Source organism: Microcebus murinus, chromosome 4, assembly GCF_040939455.1.
Source record: "Microcebus murinus isolate Inina chromosome 4, M.murinus_Inina_mat1.0, whole genome shotgun sequence".
In the NCBI taxonomy this organism is placed as follows: Eukaryota; Metazoa; Chordata; class Mammalia; order Primates; family Cheirogaleidae; genus Microcebus; species Microcebus murinus.
The window spans coordinates 90,592,438-90,616,663 of NC_134107.1; the positions used below are offsets into that span (position 1 = coordinate 90,592,438).

At 48.8% G+C, this 24,226-nt stretch overlaps 1 protein-coding gene across 1 annotated transcript; it reads right to left on the bottom strand.

The window, feature by feature from the left end:
* Positions 1 to 209: 209 nt before the first annotated feature.
* On the bottom strand, positions 210 to 23,228 carry POU2AF1 (POU class 2 homeobox associating factor 1). Its single transcript, XM_012773771.3, has 5 exons — positions 23,040 to 23,228; positions 5,315 to 5,445; positions 3,867 to 3,909; positions 3,518 to 3,783; positions 210 to 714 (listed from the first exon to the last, which is right to left on the bottom strand). The coding sequence occupies exons 1-5, from the start codon at positions 23,053 to 23,055 to the stop codon at positions 400 to 402; spliced, it is 771 nt and encodes a 256-aa protein (XP_012629225.2). The 5' UTR covers positions 23,056 to 23,228; the 3' UTR covers positions 210 to 399.
* Positions 23,229 to 24,226: the final 998 nt, after the last annotated feature.

The following is a 24,226-nucleotide window of genomic DNA, read 5'->3' on the forward strand; positions in this document are numbered from 1 at the left end:
ACACATCTCAAAATGACAGAGGGTGTGACTGGCCCTGAGACGGCTCAGCAGGCACTGGAGAGAAGGGGCCTTCTCTGAGGAACAAAACAGACAGAAATGGAAGCCCCCAGGCCACAGGCTTGGCAGCACTTGGCATAAAATGTAATTTCTAAAATCCTTATAAGGAACAGAACTGGAAAAAGAAATAAGAAAGAGAAAAGGAAGCAAGGAAGGAAGGTAAGAGGGAGGGAGGGAAGGGGAGAAGGAGGGGAGGGGAGAAGGAAGGTCTACAATTCTAGTTTGGGGTGGAAGATGTAGTTATGAAATGGCTATTCCATACAGATGTGAACCTGGGGCTCAATTCCAGGCTCATTTTTAAATCCCAGTTTCAGGGAACAGGACTGTCAGGGGGAGCCAGCCCTAGAAGCCTTCCACGGAGAGAGTGTGGTTGAGCGCATAGGCATCGCTATCCTCTTCCTCCAAAAGCAGCTTGTCGATGGTCAGGGAACCCACGGCTCTCCTGGGGTCTTCCATGTCCTGGAGGACTGGCTCGGGGATGGAGATGGGGAGCTGGACGAACTGGGGCCCAGGCACGGCTGGGGCCGGAGGCTGGTACTGCAGGGTGGAGGTGGGCAGCGTGGAAAGGGGCTGAGGCCACGGGAAATAGGTGAGGGGGGCCTGGTGCTCCGGGCCCTCCAGCGGGGGCCCCACGGCGGGCGTGCCGGAGCTCCTCGTCTGCAATGGGGAAACAGGGGACGGAGGGTTAGCAGCCCCGGCACGCCACCTGCCCGTCCTTGCCCTCAGAGAGGTCCCCGTTCCCCCCCTTCAACTCTGCCTTTGCTGGCTTCTCACTTCAGGCGGCTCCACCTGCTCCTGCTCTAAGTCTCCCCGAAGGGAGAAGCCAGCCAAACCTCACCTGCCGCCCTCTCTGCCACTTACTAGCTACCTGCTCTTGCTCGTGCTGCTTCCCACTCCAAAGCCTCATTTGCTCGGCTATAAAAATAGGGCAGACAGCAATGAAGTTATAAAGGGGGAGCAAATTAGGGGGGACTTTCTAGGTTTCGCTGAATGTATAATGCATGCCTATTTCAGGGATCTTAAAATACGGAACACATATGCACCTTAAAACCTGTGAAAAGACAACATATCAAACGGCAGCCTAGCAGCTGTATCTGGAAGGCGGCTGCTGTCCTGTCCAGACACAGTGACAGCCCTAGCTTCACACTGGAGCTTTGTCATCCTGAGGTCCCCCTGGGCCAACGCAGCTCCATCAGCTCCCATCCCTCTGGTGGTGACCAGAGTGGTGACACCCCGCCATGCCAACTTGGGGGAAGCAGGAATGTGGCCTTTCTTCCTGTTGCTGCCTGGTGTCTGCCACATCCTCATCCTCCTCTGCCTCTGATCTGCCCCCATCATGGCCACCTCCCAACCCCCATCTGCATGACCCTCCAAGGGTCAGGGCCGTTCTCTCATGTTCGCTATAAGCCATACCTCTCCCCTACACAGCTCTCACTAACCTTAGGCCAAGCCTGCAAGAGAGGCAGGGCCTGGATTCTCACTATTCGTTCCCAGGGTGAGGAAAGCAAGTGGAAGGGGACATTCTCTGCATGGACAGGTGCGACAGTGACCAACATGTACCCCTACCACCCCTGCGCCCCTGTGACAGCTCTCTCCGGTTGCCATGCGTCTTGAGAGTAAGCTGGGGATCTTGTTACAGTGGAGATTGAGGCACGGGAGGTCTGGGTGGGGCCTGGGCTTCTGCTTGTCTAGTCAGATCTCAGGGGTCCGCAGCTGGGTGGCACGGCTCTAGGGTGATTTCCATAGGATGATGGAGCCGACAGAGTCTCGTGCGTTCCGGCTGATGAGTATATTCCACTCCACTACTGTACACCCACTTTCTCTCCTTTGACTTAAGCCAGCGGTCCCCAACCCAGCGTCCTCAAACCAGACAGAATCTGGGAAGGCTTGACTGTTTCCAGCTTTTCAAAAATCCAAATCGAAATCCTGTATTTTCGAGCCATAAACCTATACAGGTCAACTGCAAGTGCAGGTTTCTTTGCTCAGGGGTAGAATTACATCAACTTTGCGCCCTAACAGGTCTTATCTCTGCTGATCGGGAGTGCTCACTTGTAGCTCCAGCCAGCTTTGATGAATTAATTTACAAAATGGCAAAACAAATAAACCACTTCTTAATAAATACAGTTTGTTTGATACACAGAACCTTTCAAAGCAGAAGGTGGGGATGATGAAAGGGGATAAATAATGAAAAGAATCCTTGGTCATGGAATGACTGGGAACCATTATGTCCTGCACCCCCCACCCCCACCTCAGGCCCCCTGGCATGGAAATGAGTTGCCTGGGAGAGGTGGTGAATTAACTCCTTCCTATCCCCCATCACTCGGGGCCCACAGTGGTTTGCCGGGGAGCCCTGTGGGCCTGGGGAGGGAGGGCTCCTGCGGGCCTTTCCTACAAGGTTCTTTGAGGCAGGGAGCAGGTGCATCAGGATGACACTGGACCCTGGAGGGAAACGGAGGGGACGTGGGAAACCAAAGCAAGCTCCACCACCAAGGGTGGGCTCTGGGACCACTCGAGGCCCAGCTCTGCTTCCCACAGTTTCCCTGGGCCAGGGCTGGATACAACTATAACCACAGGCCCTTTCCCCCCAGAACTCTTGAGGGGTTCCCATTCCTTTGGTCAAACAGACACCACTAACCTAAAGCTATTTCCCTTCCCTCCTCCATTCCTGGGGGAGGAGGCCCTTCCTTTCCCATCTGTCACTTGAAGGTGACCCTTGGTTAATGTTGTGGCAGACTTTGGTGCAATGCTAATAACTAACATTAATTAAGTGCTTTCTGTGTGCCAGAAACTACGCCACGCCCTCCACATGCATCATCTCATTCAATCCTGATGACACTCTTGTTAGTATTACCATTTTACAGATGAGGACACTGAGGCACAGAAAGGTTAAGTCACTAAGCTCACGGTCACATAGCAAGTGAAGGAGTGGGGATTTGAACACAGGCAATCTGGACTCAAAACTTATCCTACAGGTGTGCCTGACTCCATCACAACACAGTTTTCCGAAAAGTTATATTACCTGTTGTTCAGCCTAGAAATCTTCTGTTAAATCCCATTCTCAAGTGAAGGCTCACTCCCTAAGTTATCTAAACAGAAAGGAAAAGCTGGCTCTGGTGCAAGACCCCATGCGGATCCCAGTAGCTCATTCACTAAAAACTCCAACTGGTAGCCAAGACTCACTGCGTGCAGAGCAGCTGGGGAGAGACAGAGAAGGGACAGAGAAGCAGGGAAAGACCTTCCCAGCCCCAAGGAGCACAAGGCATGACCAGAGAGGCTGCGAGACATCTTTGTGGAAGATATCTAAGGTCATTGGGAGTAAGGGAAGGTCTCCCTGGAGGACAGGGTGGGCTTAGAGCTCAGACGACCCAGTTATCGTGGAGATCAATAGCAAGGAAGGTCAGGGTCGGGAAGTCAGCCCTGCTTCTACAGCTGTGTGCTCAGCTGGCTCTGTGTGACATACCGTGACATTAGTGATGAGTGGCGGGGAGGCATACGTCAGCACCGAGGAGGGCCCCACCACCGTGTAGCTGGGGCACACGGGCTGCACATACATGTCAGCTGAGTAGGGGCAGCTGACAGCTTCATGGGACACATACTCAGTGTAGGGCGTCCACGGGGCCAGGGGCTGGAGGGTGGCCGGGGCGGGCTGGGAGAGCCACCCGGCACACAGGGCCCCCTCCTCCGTCACCGCGGAAGCAGAGACCTCCATGTCCAGGCAGGAAGGACCTGTGGGAAGAAGGAAATTACAAAACTGCAGGCACCTCCAAGTGAGGGGCTTGGCGGGGACCAGGGCTGCGGGGAGCGCTTACCCACTGCAGTGTAGGTCGCCAGGGGCTGATGGGGCAGCACCACCTAGAAGGGCGAGGAGAAGACCGGAGTTGGTGTTCAGCCATTGCAACTAGCCCCATGCAGGGACTCCCTGTCCAAGAGTACAGGGCAGGAATCTCCCTTCTTAGAACAAACCACCCCACGGTATCCCAGCCATCACCACCTGCACTTCTGAGGGACTTGTGTTCCCTGCTGGCAAGAAGGCTGTGCACTTAGGGGACCGGCATCTCCCGCTTCCCAGGAGAAGCCCCAACACACACCGCCACGCGTGAGTCATTCGCTCACTCAGGCCGTGACCATGGCTTTGCTCAGCAGGCCCAGAGCCAGCCCCACCCTCATCCCAGTTAAGGAGCCACCGACTTGCCCCACCCTCGCTCTGCCTCTGGCAGCCAGCGCCACGCAGCGCGCTGCCTTCGCGCCCCGGCCAGTGTCCTCGGAGCAAGGAAGTACAGTCCTGCCTGACCCTTCCGGTAACCCACTGCCACACACACTCCCCAACACACTCCCCAACACACTCTCACACACACTCTCACACACACACTCCCACACACACTCCCCAACACACTCTCACACACACTCTCACACACACACTCTCACACACACACTCCCACACACACTCTCACACACACTCCCACACACACTCTCACACACACTCCCACACACACTCCCCAACACACTCTCACACACACACTCTCACACACACACTCCCACACACACTCTCACACACACTCCCACACACACTCCCCAACACACTCTCACACACACTCTCACACACACACTCCCACACACACTCTCACATACACACACAAACACACACACTCACACACATACACTTTCACACATACATACACATTCTCTCACCTACACTCTCACACTCACACATGCACACACACATACACTCACACATTCACATACACATGCATACACTCTCACACATTCTCACATTCACACATGCACACTCACACTCACATACACTCTCACTCACAGATGCACATTCACATCCACTCACGCTCACATACACTCTCACACTCACATTCACACATGCACACTCACACACATACACACGCACTGACATTCACACACACTCTCACACACTCACACATGCACATTCACATACACTCACCCTCATATACACTCTCACATTCACACTCTCACAGTCACCCTCACACACTCACATACACTCTCACACTCACACACTCACACTCTCACACTCACACACTCACACTCTCACACACACACACTCACACTTTCACACACACATACACTCACATGCACTCTCACACTCACACACTCACAGTCACCCTCACACACACGCACACTCACATTCCCACTTACACACTCACACACTCACACATGCACGCTCACACTCACATACACTGGCATGCTCACACATGCTCTGTCACACTCACTGGCCACGCAGCACGCTCACCGCGGTAGGTGTCACTGCCGCCCCGCTGCTGGCGTGGCCTCTCTTCCTCCTCAGCAGTTCCTTCACCGGCTCCTTCACGCGGACGCCCTGGTATGGCCGTGGTGGGGCCGAGGCTTGTTCCGAGGCTGTGGCTGTGAAAAGCAATGTCACTGAAACCCGCGGTCCCTCTCGGACAAGCCCCCGCCCCCGCAAAGGGCCGTTTCCCCGCAGACCTGCCTGCTCCCTCAAGTCGTGCCGGAACAAGGAAGACAACATGAGACTACCTAGAACATTTCTCCCAGCACCGTTGCTCCTGCTCCCACACCTGCTATGGCTCCCCCGCACTCAGTCGAGGCCCACCTTAGTCCAGAATTGAACAGACTGCACAATGAGATCTAAACCCATTTCTCGAACCACTTTGCATACCCTCTGCTACATAAATCCTGACTCCGACCAGGTTTATCTATATGTCTACACATTCCTTGCGGGCCTCACCCCCTCATCTGAGGTTTGCCATGCTCAGAACCCCCCTCACTTCTCTCAACCTCTTGATTCTTCCTGACCCGAGACTAGTGCGGGCCCCCCCACCCCCCGGCTGAGCAGCCTGTGGAATTTCCACACCCTCAAGCTGCCAGACACTTGCAGATGTGATCCATGTTCATCACAGGTGACAGCGACAGCAGAGACTCCGAGTCAGACGGCACAGGCCTCCAATGCTGCCCCTGCCACCATCTAGCTGTTCAATCCTGGGCACCTTGCTAAACCTCTCTGTGCCTCTTCATCTGAAATTTCTTTATCAAAGGAACATCACGAGGAGTTGTCTGACATAGCAAACGGGAAGTACAGTCTATGTTTCATACAAAGTCAGGTGCAGAGTCAAGCAGTCACCAAAACTTTAGTCAGTCTGCTAGGCGAGAATTAGTTATCTTTCGGTGGGTAAATTTCTTATGCCCCCAACTAGCTTAGAAACTTCTCGAGGTGAGATATTGCATCGTACTTCTCTAACCTCCCCAGTGGCACGTCCACATCAAGCTCAGTTGTTGCGGGTTGACTGACAGATTGGATGACTAAGATGTGCTGCCAATTGTCTTCCCTTCTCCTCTCTGGACCTTCAAAATGAATGGGCTGAAACCAGTGGCTCCCAGGCTCTCAGTGACTCCTGGGATATGGGGCAAATGCCCAGTGGTGATCCATGTGCCCTGGGGCCAGAGGGTGTCCACCTTGCTGCTGAGAAAAGGTTTCCTTTCCTTCTTGTCACCAAAGCACCGACCCAAATATCGGCTGGGGCACAGGGCCCTTCCTGGCCTGGGAGAGCAAGCCAAATGCAGCCATGGCCAGGCAGTGGAAATCTGCCCACCTAGACAGCCTGTGGCTGAGGGGCCCTGGGCCCTTGAAGGGCAGGTCTGGGTCAGCCACCAGTGGTGAGAAGAACTGGCCCTCTGGACCATAGGAAGTCCATTATCATCCACTGATAAGGGTCCCAGAGACCGGTTCTAAATCAAAGGCCCGGAAGCCTGGGTATCTGTTAAACCCGGATCTGCAGCACTGCCTTGGCTGAACTTTGCTCAGTAAATACCCAGCTGATAAGGTACCATGCCTGACTTGGCACCAGACCTCCCCTCGGGCTCCAGGCACAAGCGTGGTCCAGCCTCAAAGCCCAGTAGGCAGAGAGAAGCTTGAGCACAGGCAGCAGGAGGAAGACAGCGAGCCCTGGGGCAGAGGATGTGGCATCAGGAATCCTAGCATCTCAGGTTAGACCTCAGACCCATCCTCTGGGGTCCCTCACCTGTCCAGGTAGCAAGTCACCCAGGCAGTGATGCGACGTACAGATACCCAGGTCCTGTCCCAGAGAGTCTGATTCTAGGGATCCGATGTGGGCCTAGGATTCTACATGTACAACAATCCCCCAAGCAAGAGCTACTGGGATCAGAACCACTGATAATTCATCCCTGATTTAACACGAGACTGTCTGTATAACATCCCAACAGGAAATTAATTATCCTCATTTTAACTTCCCCTGTCAGAACAAGGGCTTTCTACTGGTGTTCATTCATTCTTTCTAATATTCCCAGGCACTACGAACACAGCACTGAACAAGAACAAGACAGATGCAGTCCTCCCCAGAGGGATCTTGCAGTCGGTGGGGAAGACAAGCAGCAGAGCAGTTACCGGCGGTGACGATGAACGTCATGGCCTGTGAGACTCAGGTTGATGTGGGAGTGCATAGCAGGGGGAGCCCACCTGGTATCTGTGCCCCGGGGCCACCTGTGCACTGTCACCTTTGTCTAAACAGCAGCGACAGTGGACTCGAGGGCCAAAAATACCTGTATTCAAATCTGGGCTGTCACTGACTGGTAGCAAGTTCTTAGATTTATTTAACATCTCTGTGCTTCAATTTCCCCATCTGTAAAATGGGAACAATAATCCCTCTCTCACACAGTTATTGTGAGGATTAACTGAAATAATGCATGGGGAGCTCCCAAGGCCATGTCTGGTATATGGTAGATGTTCAATACATGTTATTTTTCTCCCCTTCCCTCCACCCACTTGCACCTTTCTTTGGAGAGCTACAATGTCAGAAAGTTCTACCTACCCTGGCTCATGTTAACAAGCACCATTATTTCCTTGCATTACCTCGTACTGAAACTCACAATTCCTAATCCATCTACAGCCTTCTCATCTATAAAGGCATGTATGTTGTAGGGTAATTTGAAAATTACATCTAAAGTGCTTAGAGTAGAGCTTGGCTCAGAGCACTGAATATGTGTGAGCTAATATTACCACTAGTAGTAGTGGTGGTGTTCCTTCCCTTCAGCATCTGAAGACACATACCAGGTGCCCCTGTGGATGGGAAGGACCATCCCAGTCCTTCAGCTGTTTCTCAATAATGTGCTTTAACCCCCCAATCTGCCTCCTGGGTGGCTCACTCCTGCACAAGTTCCATTTGCTGCTTCCCTTTCTGCCGGGTGATGCCCAGTGCTGGCCACAGCCTCTGAGTGTGGTCCGATGTGGCAGAGAGCAGGGGCACCCGCCCCTCCCACACTCTGCTCTGCTCACTCTTTCTCAGGGTCACCCATGGCCACAGCAGCTGTGCTCACAGCCACATCACTCAACCGACACTTGTCTCCAGGTGGGTTTCCAGCTATTCCTGAGGCACAAATGCAGTCTGAGGATGGTGCACTGAGGAGAAATCTGGGGGATGGAGTTATCTGAGGGTCCAAGCCCTATGGTCACCTTCTTAACTGGCCTGGAGATCAAGAAAGGCTCAGTCCCATAGGCACACATCTCAGACCAGTTGGAAGACAGGTACACGTGGGCTCACCCACCTCTTGTTTGCATGTAGACTTCTGGGGAATGGCCCAGAGGCTTCCTGATCCCACTCCCTCCCAGAAAGTGGACACACCACACAGTTAGCTGGAAAGGGACCATCTGGGCACCTTTAGGATCTTGCCAAGTGAGGACTTCCTGTCTCCAATGAACAAAAAGGGCTTGGGGCAGGTGCTGTGAGCAGAGAGTATCACCCTCTAATGCCTGGACTTTCTTGGAACTCACAATGTCAACAGGTGTGCCCTAGCACAGCAGACCATATGTGGAGCAATTGCTAAGTTCCCGCCTCTTCCTATTGCAGTCCCCAAACTCCCAAAGGGTCTCCTGAATGCCCCTCCACGTGTCCACAGCCAGCTGCCAAGGAATCCTGTAACTGATTCCACCCCAGCAGGCAAAGAGGGGTGCTTCTGGTGGTGTCTTTGCAAAGTACCCATGAAATACCACAATCCAAAGCCTCAGGACAATCCCCAAAGGAGCCCAACAGCCAAGTGTATTTGCAAATTGGAACTTGCAGTTGGTACCTTTCATATCAACCTGTGTGCAGCAACAATAAACGTTTTTAACTGCAGAGTCAACACTGTGCTCCCTACTGCCATCAGATAAGAACTGAGCCCACAAATACAAATTTGGGAGAGGAAAAGAAATGTGTCTGAAATCATGATTGCCTCACTTTGGGGCCTCTGGGTCTTGAATTGAGCTAACTTCAAAACAACTAAACTGAAATATTTAAAAGAAAATTTTAAAACATTTAGAATGATTTCTTAATGATTAAAAAAGAAAAAATATCCAAAGAAAACAACATAGGAGATTGAAATAAGAATATACCAGCAGAGAAGATGAAAGCCCACTTTCCCAAAGTAGAATTGACCAGAGATTTTAATAATCCCCTGATCCAATTGCAGCTCCAGGAAGCATGCCCTGAAAGCCTGACGCTTTCTCACCATTTTTCCTGCTGAGAGCCCTCCAAGTCTCTCCTGTGGGAATCCAAGAAGTTTCTCACCTTTCATCCTGTGATCTAAGGGCCCTTTAATCCAAGCGTCCATCACTTAGAAAAATCTTTCCATCTGGACATGAGTCCCTCGGCCCTCATTGGGAATCTCCTTTTGCAGGCTGAGAAGTTCACCATGTTGCCTTTCTATACCATTGGAAGTCAGTCACCGATGGAGTTTCAGGAGGGAAAAAAAATTCATTTACAGGAAAACCCGTGAATTTGGCCTCAGCGAGGGCTTCCCTTTTCCAAAATAAGCATTGAAAAAAAAAATCGGTAGGTATAAAAAATCAGCAGAGGATATTTCGGTTCCCCCTGCCACACACACCGACATGCTCCACATCACAAAAATAAGAGTCCTGCAGCTGCTGTTCTGCTGAAGAAGGCTGAGCATGACAGAGTCAAGCCAACTGGTCAGTCACCTCAGACAGCACCTGGCTGCATATGGGCATCTATGCTTGCTTTGCACCAAGCTAAGGGACATATGCATTTCACGGCTTTAAACGAGCATGGTGTTCCGGCTCCTTGACGAAGGTATAATAAAATATCACCAAGGAAATATGCAAAACCATCAGCACTTGTTTATTGAATGATACTTTATGAACCACATTCATGCCACAGCACAGAAGCTACTCAGCTAAGGAGGTAGGTTCCTCCTAACGGCTTTGAGCAGAGCTGACACCTTGGCACTGGTCACTTCTCTTACAAGGTGACTTTAAAAGAGCCCATATCAGAGGGCATTCACTCCCTAGAACAGCCTCCAAGGCACTCTTGAGAGAAGACCCTTCTCCCAGCCATTGTCCTCTTGTGATTTCCCACAAGCCACCAGGGCCAGGCAGCAGACTGGACAACAATTAAGAGAGTTGCTCTAAGGGCTAAGTGGACTCCAGGATAACATGCATTTCCATCACCAGGAACCAGAGAAGAGGAACCCACCCAGCCCACCTCACCCACCTAGAGCTCTTTCCATTTGCAGCTGACTGCTTGAACCTGGAGGCTGCAGTCGCACTAGGCCATTTGAAAGAGAAATGTTTCCTAGCCTAGAAAGACATGTGACACACTACTAATTCTGACATACTGTTGGTCACTCCAGGTGACCGCTGTAAATGTTATTATCTTTTGCTGCTGAATCTTCAGTATTGTTTTTTAAAAAAAAAAGAAACAAAGAAAGAAAAACAATTTTCTCTTGTGGCAAAATCAAAACCAAGTAATTGAACAATAGGAATTCAAGCCTAGGGTTAACAAATTTGCCCCGGCTTCTAAATGAAAACAAAGTCACAAAAGTTGCTAAAATGTTTCAATTTAATGTAAAGAATCTTGTTTGTGTGTGGGGCCTAAGATAGCTGAGGACTTCTAGAAAATGTTAGCTCAAATTGGCAAAAGGATTACTCACAATCTTAATTGAAACCCTAACATAGGTACTCTTCTTAAAATAAAGGTGTGAGTCAAAGCTTTTCATTCATGGACAATGGCTGATTTTTTTCCAAACAGGAAGAAAGAACTTGGGCTTTGGCCAAAGGTTGGACTTGACACGCTATAGAAAGGTTTTCCTGCCTGATGTACACTAGATTGGAGTTTACTTTTTTCTTTTTTTAAGATAGGCCAACAAAGAAATCCCATATGCATGTAAATATGAGCTTTCCATTCAATAATATTTGAACTGAGGGGACCCTGCAGCCAGGAAATATAAACATATCACTCATATATTCTAGCAATCTGCATCACACCCAGGGCAGAGAAGGAAAAGACAGCTTGGGGGTTGGGGGGAAGGGAGATGGCTTTTAAGAAGGTGTTGGGAAGATAGGATAGAAAGTAGAACCTCGACTAAATTAGGATTTGATGTTTCTTGTAAGGTTACTGGGCATGCCAAGGAGTAAGCCCAGATGTCTTGCTCAGGAGGCTGGATGTCTCTATCAGGAGATCACAAAGATTGTGGCTGACCCCATGTTCTCTGATCTGGGCAGAGAAGGGAAGGGAAGAGTCGGTGGCATTTCCCTTCCTGCGTCCCCATTCTAAGAGACGTACTGCTCCCATCAGCCCCACAGAGCTCACTCATCAACCATAGGCAGGACCGCTGGGAAAGGCTCAGGAGGGCCATGGTCATGTAGAATCTCCCCAGACCTAGGGGATATGGGTGGCTGTGAATGGACAGCCAGGGCAATCACACAGGGATTCCTCTCAAGATATGTCAGGCTGACAAAGAGAGCCCGTTTACCCACAGCCCACCTTTAACCCTCCAAGCTGGCGCCTGAGGTGTTCCCACTCCTGGAGCTCTGGATTGCCCAGATTATCTCAAAAGTTCTGGATGTCCCACCCCATGACCACAGCCAAAGGCCTCAAGTGCGAGAGGCTCACATGTGGCCTCGGTCCTCTGTGCTCTCACGAGCATGACTGCCCAGGCATCCTTTCCCCCACGTCCCCCCCCACACACACCACGCTCACCTCCCTCCAAGCCCCTGCAGAATAGGATGAGCACGGAAGGCTGTCTGACCCTGCTCTCTGCTCCCAGAGATGGTTTCAATATTATGCCTCTGTTTTATGGAGACCCGGGCATGGTGAATGAATGAGTGGCAAAGGTCTATGTGTGTCCTGGTCACAGTTGTAACTCCCAGGATCTCTTAAATAACCACACTCACATTTGCATGATGTTCTGTGGCTCACAGAGCCTCTGACACAAATGATTTCATGTGAGGCCTCACTGTGACCTCTGAAATAAGCAGAAGATATATTTCTCTCCACTCCCTTCTTTTACTGATGAGGAAAGTGATGCTCAGAGATTTTCTGTGACCTGCCCAAGGACTACACTAGTAAGTGATAGTATCATTAACCAAAACTACCATCTCTGATTCTAAGAGTAGCTCACTCCTGCTTCACTGCCTGCTTCCTCCCTGCCTAAGTAAGTCCCATTTATTTCTCTGCATGACACCGGGGGTCAGTCATTAAGGGGTCCCCAGACCAGTCCTAATCCTGGCTTGGACCACCCTGTCCCTCAATTGCCAATTCCCTCCAAAAATGGTTGTTCCCGGCTGAGGAAGGAGAGAGCAGTACACGAGAAACTTGCCAGCAGTCAGCTCACAGGAGGTGTGATGAGAACTGAGAGACCTAAACAATTCCCCACAAGGTTTTATTTTTGGTATTTTTCGACTGAAATGACAGCGGGCAGGTCCACCTGTGAAACCAGCTGCATCTGCCCGCCTTTTACAGAAACTGGGGTCACCAGAGCAGAAAGGGTTCCCATCTCAGATACACCATGTCCCATGGTGGGGGACAAGACCAGGAGACCCCCAACAGAGCAGTTATTGAACAAGTACTTGCTGAACAGAGTAGACTAGGTCCCTGCCCTCATGGAGCTTGCGGTCTAGTCTAGTGGGGTATACAGATTTGAATCAAATAATCACACAAGCAAATCTAGAATTAAAGACTGTGACAGAGCTGCATCTTCTTCAGAATTGAAGTGGTTCTGGCTTATTCGGCTGGTTTCCACCTCCACTTGATCAGTTAGGCTTGAACGAGCAGCAAACTGGGGGCCCCAGCCTACAGGAACCACACAAGGGGAGAGTGGCGAGAGGCATGACTGTTCTGTCTCTAATGCACAGAGACTGGCCTTGGGTCAGAGGTTCAGGCCACACCATGCATGGAGCTGTGTCCAAGATACTCTAAGTGGCAGGCCCTGGGTGAACCCGAAGGGTGTTTCACCCATTGTGGCTGATTAGCCCACCACGAGAAGACCAGCACCAGGAACTTAGATTCTGAGATGGAAATCAGCTGGAATCAGACATGTTCTACTGAGTCTCCAGTGTGACTTCCTGAGATTCAAATTTACAGTGGCTTTTGAGCCAGGTTAGAGCTACCTCTGATGAAATCATAACCTGCAGCCACCTAAGAATAGACAGATTTCAGTTGAGAGGGGAAGAAGGACCCAGTCCTCGACATTGAAAAGCAATGCAGTTTGGGATTCAGCAGATCCAAGTGGTAAGCCTGCTACATTGCTTATCGCTTGTGTGACCCTTGGCCAATCACTTAACCTGTGGGTGCCTCAGTTTCCCCATCTGCAAAATAAAAATAATAATATCCATCCCAAAGGGTTATGAGAATTATATGAGATTAACACTGTTAAACAACCAGTGCATAATATGTGCCTGAAGGGGATCCTTTGCTCTCAGCCAACAATCCATGACCATCTGTCATCAGAGAAGTAGCCTTGGTATGGTGACCCTAAGTTTCCCCCATCCTGCTGCATCCTGATACTGAATGTCTCTGTCTTCAACATACCCAGAGCCTTCTGCTGCCTGCAAGGCATGGCTCAAGCTGCCTTCATCATTCTCTTGAAAGTCATCCCTCAGGTGCCTGTACCTGACAGTCCCAAGCAGCAGGACAGCCCTGTTTAGGAAACAGGGAGGCCAATGATTCTGCAGAGGGACTGGTCAAAGATCTCAGTTGCAGACAACAATCCTAGGCAGGAGACATCAAAACCCTGGCACTGGCCTTTGGCTAAGATACCATGAGCTGAGTAGAAGACTTCTTTCTTCAGAAGCCACCAGAGGATTAAGTTTGTGGTAGATTTGAGTTTTTGAAAGATGACTCCAGAAATGAACGCCCTGGATGTTTTTGAGCAGCAGCAATGAGGTGGCAGACAGAGTAAGATGGCATTCCTTTGTCCTGACCTCAGATGCAGCCTCATAAGGCACATGTACGTATCCCCAAAAGGACAGGGACACAGCCATGATCGAAGCTGTGTTGTAGATATTCCTTCAAGGGGAATAGAAACCTAGGAGCACATATCACATGTGGGATAGAAACGTGCAATGTACAAGGAAGGGCTTGTCAGTGCCCAAAGCAGGGAGTTTCATCACCTGTTAGAACAAGGCAGATTCCTGGCTGACATACTGGGCATTGCCCCAGCTTTACTGAGAGCAGCAGGCATCCATAGGGGAGAGAAAGGGCCTAAGCAGAGCTCACGACCAAGAGTCTCATATCAGGGGGTGAATGAGAAGAGTCCACCCACCCCAGGTACCCACTCAAATTCTATAGCAAAGCAGCAGCACAGTGCAGGATGAAGCAGAGAATACGGATACATCTTTCCTTATTAGATCCAGGCCTGAATCTAGCATTGCCAATCTGATCTAGGATGGGAATACCCTGAGGTTAGGCAACTGGAGGAGGCAGCTGGAAATCCAGATGTTTGTGCCTTGATTTAAGAAATATCTAAGTTTGGATTTTCAAGACCAAAAATAATATAATGAAGGAAATAAACTTTTCCCAAGACCCTCAGGTAAGAACTACTTCCTTTCCAGACTCCAGTGATCAGTTGCATATTTGGGGTCAGATCCAACTGCCCAAGTCCCAAGGCTCATGGCAGTCTGGGGTACAGCCCACACGAGTGAAAGTAACCCTAAGAAGGCATTCGTAACACACATGACTGCCAGTCAAGATGAGCTTTCTGGATAATTCTTGGGTTTACTAAGCAGTGGCCCTTGTAATGTGGGGAATTCCTTTAAGAAGGACACTGGAGAAGAAGGGTGGTTGTTAGAACACCAAGCTGGCAAGGAGGTCACTTGGTCAAGTTTTGAGGAATTTACCTCCCTCCTTATTCACAAGAGACCCACAAAAACTGAAAACATGACCTTCGCATTTTCAAAGCTTCATGAAGACCAATAAAACATGTCTCAAAGCCACGTGCTCTGTAAACCAAGAACCTGTGATCTGCTGGCAGGGATCTTGCTGAAAGGAGGGAAGGATGGGTCCAGGTCAGTGGTGTCCAGCTGTGATCTGAAGAACCCTGGAAGATACTTGTGATGCCTGCAGGTGCCAACAGAGTGAAGAAGGCGGGGAAATCTGGGGGTGAATGAGCAATCAGAGCTCTGGATAGCACCCCCCAAAACTGCTCCATTTTTATTCTGGGGGCTTCTACAGTAGATTTCATTTGAATAAAGGAATTTGTGAGAAAATATTGTAGATCTCAGCCTAGATATCTTTGGATTTTCTTCCCAATGCTAACATTTTTATGCCTAAGATGCCCCAGGATCTAAGCAAGAAGTCTGGTCATCATCTGTTCTTCAGAGTCCATATCCAATGCTATATATTCCATGACACCTTCCCTGATTCCATCTTTCCCTCCCTTCTACGGAAGATAATTTATTCCATTGGTTGATTTCTCTAGCTGTAAATAATTCCATTATTGGATGAGTGCATAGATGAATGCTTGCATGCAGGGGATGATGAATAGATGGTTGGTTTTCCTTCTATACCTTTCTTTCCTGAATTGGTGGGCTTTTTGTCCAACATTAAGACTTGATCCTATTTTCAACTTTCTTGCTTCTCTTCTTTCCTTTCTTTTCTCTATCCTGAGCATTCTTTAGTCCTGGAAAGTTTCAGCAATCTTTGTACTCCTGTTCTCTTCCAATTACATTTACGGTTCTCTATTAAATGTATGGATTAAAAAATGATTCGGCTTTTCTTAAGAGTGGTCAAATACGTTTTGGTCCCAACACCTGGCTTGAGAATGATTCTGGTTTATAATTCTTTGCTGACCAGCTCTTCCCAGAAAGTGGTACCAATGAAACTGTTACTAAGAAAAGGAGGCAGCACATTGTCGTTTCAGTTTTCGGTATCATTAGCGCTATTTCTTGCATATTTCAAGTGTCATGCTCCTCACAACTAGATCATAAACACTTCAGTCCAATCTCGTGAATTAAAAAAAAAAAAAAAACACACACACAAGTTTGCCAGCCACCACAAGGCTCACAGCCATCCTACCTTATAAGGTTGGTAGGCAAACTGCAGCCCAAGTTCCAAGTTTGGTCACCAAATGGTCAGATTAACCACCAATATTAAAAACCCTGATCACCAACCCCACCTCAAGTTACAAGACTAAAAATACGTGCCTTGCCACTTCACAAGAAAGGCAGAACTCAAGAGGCCGTACAAAGTGTAAGCTAGAATTAGCCTGCATAGCCTTTGTCCTCAGAGGTAGAGTGTGAGAGAATGAGAAAATAATAATAGTAACTAATATTTATAGAGTGTGTACTTAATGCCAAGCACAGTAGTAAAACCCCTACCACAACCCCATGAAGGAAGAACCACATCCTTGGTGTGTCCACGCAAAGATAAAGCAGCAGAAAGAGGCAAAGGACTTGCCAGCATCACAAAACCAGTGAGGCATAAACCTAAGACTCAAACTCAGTTCCACCCACCCCAGAAGCTAAGCCTTAAACTACTGAAGGCAAGGAAAGAATAGAAATTTCACCCTGTAACTCAAAATAAAACCCTTCTCTGTATGTCTCGCTTTCCACACCCCACCTACACATGCACACACAAAGATGTGAAGGGATAGAATGACTTTTCGAAGGTCTAGAAAGTTCAGAATGGAAGAAATGCCCAAAAGGCAGAAGCCTTGGCTCCCAGAAAAGGCTGGCTGCCACACAGGGCTGTCCATTAGAGCTGCCCAGAAAACAGACAGGCTGGGTTAGTCAGGAGCAGACTCTAGGTCCCTCTTTAAGCCTTCCATTGTAGCTCAAGTGTCTGCCAGTGGAAGAAGCAAAGCATCGAAGACCTTGTTTTCTTCAACAAGTAAGCTGAAGCATGAATTAAACACATCAAAAATAAGTTCTCAAGGTACGAACAACCACCTGCAGGCTGGTGCACTTCATTTTGCCATTGGTCCCTTACCTGACGTGGAAGGCCTGTGCTTTCACCAAGAGCGCCTCCTAAGCCCTGTGAGTGAGACAGGCACTGTGGCAGGGAGACAGGACAGCTTAGCAGCTCAATACCTGGGGTCTGTTCAGATGAGTTTCACTGAGCGCATGAGTCATTAACCTAATCTTTAAGCTTGTTTCCTCATCTATGAAATGGATCTTGAACAGAACCTACCTCTTGGAGCTTTTATGAGGATTAAATGAGATGCTATATTCAAAGCATGGCAAAGACCAGCAGTTGTCACACCCAACATCTGCCTTCCCCTCCCCTTCTAAGAGCCCCTGTATTGTGGAGGGCGGCAATGTGCCCAGCTAAGCAATTACGACTTTCTCCCCTGTGGGTAGGGGTGGCCATTAGATGTCAGCAGGAGTTGGGTACTGGGGCGGAGGGGCACTGATAGTGAGGCAGGACCTTCTGCCATTCTCTTTTCTTCTTCCTTCATCATCTTCCTGAAGATGTGATGAATATCATAGATGTGACAGCTGGAATTACAGTGACAGCTACGAAGAAATCTGGAGGACAAAATCCACAGGCCAAGGACAGCAGACTAGAAAGACAGAAGGAGCCTGGGACATTGCTGGCACTGTGGCGACTCCATGCAATCCTTAATGGCCTAATATGTACTTCTTTTATGTGAGAGAATGTACCCCACTGTCTTATTTAAATCTATGTTATTTCAGGTCTCTTCATTCACAAGCCAATGTAATCTGAAGTGAGCCAACAAAGTATTTGATACACTCCACGGCACCAAATAAGTTCTTAAAACCCCATAGCTGTTATGTATCGCTATTAAAAGAATTGAGCATGTGCTATGTTCTCGTAGCAATGTCCAAAAGTATACTGGAAGCCATCAGTTTCAACCTCTAGGTCAGCAGTTCTCGACCTTGACTGCATATTAGAATAGCCTGGGAAGCATTTGAAAACTCCTGTGCCCATGGCAATTTAAGCAGAAGGTCTGGGTTGGCATCCAGGCATCAGTATTTCTTAAATCTCTCCAGAGTATTTCATTGTATAGCCAAGGTTGAAAAGCACTGCTCTAAGCAGATGCAAGAATCGCTTCTATTAAATTAAGGACTCATGGTTGAAAACATTTATTTTTTCATAAGTACTCAGGAAAACTCAGTAAATAGAGCTGGAAAAGAATCTTAATCAAGTTCGATCTCCTTGCCCTAAGCCAGGAAAAGGCACATTCCATTTCACGACTTGAACGTTTGAGACCCAAAGTGGTTAGGGGGCTTGCTGAAGGCCCCACACCTGATCATCTGTAGAATGGAGAATAGAATCCTTGACTCCTGCCTGCAAGGACAATGCTTTTCCACGTCATCACACAACCAGGACAAGAGGGTTTCAAAGAAGGCCTCTCCATCCCAGGCAGGCCCACGCTTGTCAAGCAGTTGCTCTACAAAAATTAGAAAACTACAGTGTTGCTAGGTATTTCATAAAGGTAAAATTTTAATGATCACAATAAATTAGACAACTTTGGTTTGGTTGGCTTAGAATGAGAAATTGGCGGACAGCTTCATTTAGTGGAAAAATAAACTACTTCAGAAAGATGTCAAAGCAGGGGGGGAAACCTGCTGCACTTACTTTGTAATGGGAAAGTTAAAAGCAAACATTGACAGGACTTCTTAGCGAACGAACGGAACGTCCACACATTTCATGAACACGTGTAGACAACCTCGGTTCTTTTTTGTTCCTCACAAAAGAACAGATTTGCACGTGCGAATTGGAAGACAGCTTTCAGAACGTCCAACTCAGTAACTTTTTGGGTGTACAGGGGGACAAATTTGGCATTTTTCTTTAGTAAAAATAGGGAGAAGGAGTAATTATCCACCATGAAAATCATCTGCTCTTTTACCAATTAAATCTGTGTGCTTGATAGACGTGTGTCCTTTACTTCACCTCTAACAGGTGTATGTAAATTCCTGTCTCTCTTTAGGATTCAACTTGTCCTTAACAGCAAGAACCACTGAATCAATGGATAAACTTGCTAAGAAGGAAAGGTACTTATTAGGCTCATTCAATAAGCAAAGGTTGTAACACAAAATAGAAATATTAGAGGTTGCCCACAGACCTAAATTATTTCTTGTTATAAATGTGCCTGAATTTATGCAGGAGATATAGTTCCAAAAATTAAATACATTTTATACATTTTCCTTATCTTTAACTGCCCTAAAAAAATGTTGGCCATTTAGCAGAACCCTAGAGTAAATGCTAAGAGCAGAATTTTGTGTCAATGAGAATTATGAGACCCTAATTTTTCCATTTGCTAAACCTCTGCTCTGGTCAAGTTATCTAAAAGTAAAGGCATGTCCATGCCATGATAATTTGATAACTATGTCCTTTTCCTAAGATGCCTCCTTGAGCACTACAGTAAAGGCACAACAAGACCTAGTCTATGGGACACCATGACAACCAGCCAATTCAAAGAAAATCAGTCAAGCCTGCCTGTCGTTATCATGTAGATCTTTCCCTAATACAAACAACAACAATAAAAAGCAATTGTCCAATTTATTCAAACAATGTTGATTTTATTATACAGTTTCATTGGTTTAAGGAATAAGTTCAATTGAATCAATTTTGGCCATTGTACAAATTATTTCATGAATTGGCTGCCTGGGTTATCTACCATTGGTGTTGGCATTGTGTCACCCCAGGATACTGAGTAATCTGAAGAAATGAATGCCTAAATACCCAGGAGAATCATCTTAGACCAGAGGTTGGCAAACATTTTCCATAATGGGCCAGGTAGTAAATAGTTTAGGCTTTTTATGCCATACAGTGTCTGTCACAACCACTCAACTCTGCCATTATACCAAAAGCAGCCCTAGGCAATACAGAAATGAACAGACATGGCTGTGTTTCAATAAAACTTTATTTACAAAAACAGGCAGCAGGCCTGACATGGCACATAGGCCAGAGTTCACAGACCCCTGTTTTAGGCCCCTGTAAAACTTTGCAGTATTCTTTCAACCAAGACTATTTTGATGGTGGATTTACAACTATTTTAATCAAAGTGTGGAAAAGGATGTACACGAGGGAATTTGGCATAACCCTGATCACTCATGATGGGTTATGGACAGGAGGTGACTAGGAGGGATGGTAGTAACTGACCACCACTGCTGCTTGTCAGGAAACTTGATATCACCTTACCTACATTCTCTACTTAGTTCTCACAGAAACCTTGTGAGGCAGGCATTAGAATCCACATTTTCCATATTTTTAGGAGTGAGAAAAGATGAAATAACTAAGTTGCAGAGCCAACTTTCAAACCGGACCTGTTTTCACTCCAGTGCTCATGCTGGTTCTACTGCAGTTACCGTAATAGCTGGGGTAGAGGTTAGTTCTTCTGCCTACTGCAGGACCAAGTGCAGCACCAGGGAGAGATTCTGCAGCTGGAGCGATTTGTTTATCCAATTGGCCCATCAAGCAAATCTCCAATCCATGGTTAGGGCTGAAGATTTCCACTTCTGTGCCAGCAGTTCTGAACTCTGTCACGCTATTCTCTCATTTTAACCAAAAGCCCATGTTCACATGTAGTCCACAAATGAGGGGCATGGGCCAGGTAGGGAGGAGGCAACATTCACCAAGTGAATGTTTTCTTAACCCTTTCCAGAACCCCATAGTACAGTCATTTCAGCTCATGCCTCGAGGGTGTTTTCTGAAAAAAGAAAGTGCCTTTTCAGCACTCTTGGTGTCTGATTTCAAACCCTGCCCTTCCACCGGGTGATTCTAAGTGGGCTGTTGATGTTGCCCTGTTTTTACTAGTTTTCCCACAGGGCTTAGTCACCCAGGTGCTCTCAGTCCTACACACTTGGGCCCAGGGTAAGGGGATGGGTCCAGTGCCCAGCGCGCCTCTCCTAATTTCCCTTAAGGTTCCAAAGCACAATGAAAGAACATTTTTGTTTGTGTTCCTCTGAACACGTGGAAGCATTCACCCCAGTTATTCACGGATGAGCTTATAAGGTGGTCTCCCTTACGATGGAGCTTTGCTGCACCTGGCTGGTCTCCAGGGTGTGAGCAGGAAGCATTCCCTCCAGCATCCCCTTTAACAAAGACTGCTGATCATTTAGGAGGCATCAGAGAAGAAAAACATGGAGCGCATAACCAAGAAAGGAGACTATGGCAGCTTGGGTATGCTGAGAAGCAACCCGTATCTCAGACACTGATGCAGAACTGGAGCAATGAACATGTCATGTTGGTGGCACCTCACTCATCGTAGATCTGTGGGATGGGAATTATTTTTTACCCCCATTTTACATATAAGAAACCTAAGGATTGAAAAAAAAGGAAAGCCATTTGCTCATAAAAGTTAGGAGCTGAGGCAAAACTCCCTCCAGGAGTTTTGGAGAGTCCAGCTCTAAGTGAAAGGGCATGCGGATATTTAGGAGCTCCCAGTAAAGAAATTAATTCCCACCTGCCCTCACCCACATAGCACTCATAACGGGGTTGGCTGCCATCGCTCTATGCTGCCATCCTCCACCTGGTAGGAGTTGTTGCATGCCACCCATGCTAGAACATTCCTAATTATCTTGGAAAGAGTCTATAACTCTCAAACCCAAATTAAAATTCATTTCTTTTTATTTTTTTTCAAATGCATCTACTGATATCAAACAATCATGGGACTTCACAATCGAAGAAATTTGGAAATCACTCTTCCATATTACACACTGACAAACTCAATTCCAGAGAATTTACATAAGAAATAAAGGAAACGATGAAATAGTGATAAAGTGACTATAAGTCACATTTTAATCAATGAAGTTATAGTTTCAGAACTTTACGGGATCCAATAGAATATCTTTTTGTAAAATAAAAACACTCCCTAATTTATCTTTTTCCGTAAATCGAGATGCTCTTATATTAAGCTGGCTTGAGGTGGGGTGTACCTGAATTAATTAAAAGGCATTTTAAAGAACTAAGACCCTCTAAAAGAAACAGCAATTTTCTGGTAATACTTCTCGCTTGAGGAAGTCTAGAACTGAGGCCCCATTAGGTTCAACTCTCATGAGGCCCCTGAGTCGACTTTGTTTACCTCGTGAAAGGAACATTGTAAATAATCTCTGTAGGAATTCAGTTAGTAATACAGTCTCTGTTCAGCCCACATAAAGGAAAATAAAGTTCACAGTCGTTCCACCCAACTCCAGGGAGAAAAATCAAGGTCAAAGAGAAACCCACTGCCCCCTCGCAGTGGGAGGCACAGGCCTTGCCACAGAATGGGAAAAAGAGTGACAACAGGCCAGAGAGCGAGAAGCTGCCCCCAAACCGGGTCTCCACCTCGTCCTGATCCATCCACGGAAACAAGTCCTGGCTCTGGCGGGAAGCTAAGCCGCTCGGCCAGACACAGGCCCATGGAAAGCCAACAACAGGCTGCAGAGTGGCTGCTCACAAAAATAAAGGCCCTCGGGTACAGAGCGGGGCACCGCTTTCCCCTCCCGCCCCAACCCCTGCCTTATCTGGCTTGTGCTCTGTGAATCATCAGCTGCCCTTTCCTCCCCGCGGTGATTCACGCGCACAAGCGGAGCTGCCATGAGCCGTCCCACCTTGGAACACTCGTGCGCTCCCCTCCCGCCTGGAAAATCAGCATCACCCCGACAGGTTGCTTTCTCCACCGGGCTGCGTCTCGCCCCGTCCCCGCGCCCCGCGCCACCAGCGCCCCGCTGCCAGGCCAGGTGCCATCTCCCGGGCCCTGCCCGTGCGCGCCTGGCTCTGACAGCACACAGGCAAACCACTTACGTTTTTGCCAGAGCATGGCCTGTGACAGGATGTTGCCTTTTCTCTTTGAAGCAGACAGCTTGGCTTCTTTAATGTGCGTTTGGGGTGTGCTTTCCTCCAGAGGAGCCGCCGCTTGTGCTGAGGCTGTTTCCTGGGCTCTTTAAAGGCCCGAGTTCCCGCTGCGTGGGGCGCGTCATCACATCCTCCCACCTCAGGCACCACCGGGGCGCTCGTCTGCAGCCAGGCCGCCTGTCACCCCACTATGCGCGCCGCCGCCACCGCAGAGGGCCACCAGCTGCAAGGCGCTTCGTGCACGGAGCCAGCCAGCTGGGACCAAACAACAACACGGCACAGACGGCCGCGGCCACTGGCGCAGGGCCTTGCAGCAGGACGTCCTGCGAGTGTGGGTGTGAAGGCGTGTGTGGGTGCCTGCGTGCGGGGCCCCTCATGTCAAGCCTTGGACCTCCCCACACCAATGATGAGCCCCGAGCCCCTCTGCTGCGCCCACTCAGGCTTCCACACCACCGGGACGTTGGCAGGACTCAGCCTGGCATGGGCCCCCGCTCAGCTGGAAACGCGAGTCCCAGGGGTCACTGGTTCTCAACACAGAGGAAACACCTGTCGTCTCTTCAAGCCTCACTAAACAACCCCCTCGTTCTTTTAATATTGCTTTTCTGTTTATTTCATTTTGAAACACAACAGTCCCTCCCCTTGCCCCCAGCCACCACCCAAACGGCGAGCCTTAATCATGCTTCAGGATGGGGGACGCTGGTTTTGAGGACTGATAGGCCCATGGCAGAAGAGGCCAGCTCACTCGGGGAGGAAAGGAGAAGGTGCCTGGCTCTTTCACGGGAGCCCGTCTCTCAGAGAGGGCTTGCAGGCGCAGTGGGAGCAGGACCTCTCTCCGAGCGCCCAGCCACCTGACAACAGGAAGCTTCTCAAAGGAAAAGTAATGGGGTCACCACCTGGCAGTGTGGGGCATGTTAAGTTACAGGCCCCTTCCCAGTTTGGAAGCCACCACCATGGTGCATCTTACGCCCACACGCTCAGGCTCCAGGAACATCAGTTTAAGGGCAAGACCACCTGGCTAGGGACGTCCAGGGCAGGTCTGGGCCTTGCCGTTCTGCCCTCCATGTTGCCTCAGTGCAATCGTGCACGCTCCAGATCTGACCATGCTATTGTCCAGCTTATAGAAGCCTGCACCTTCT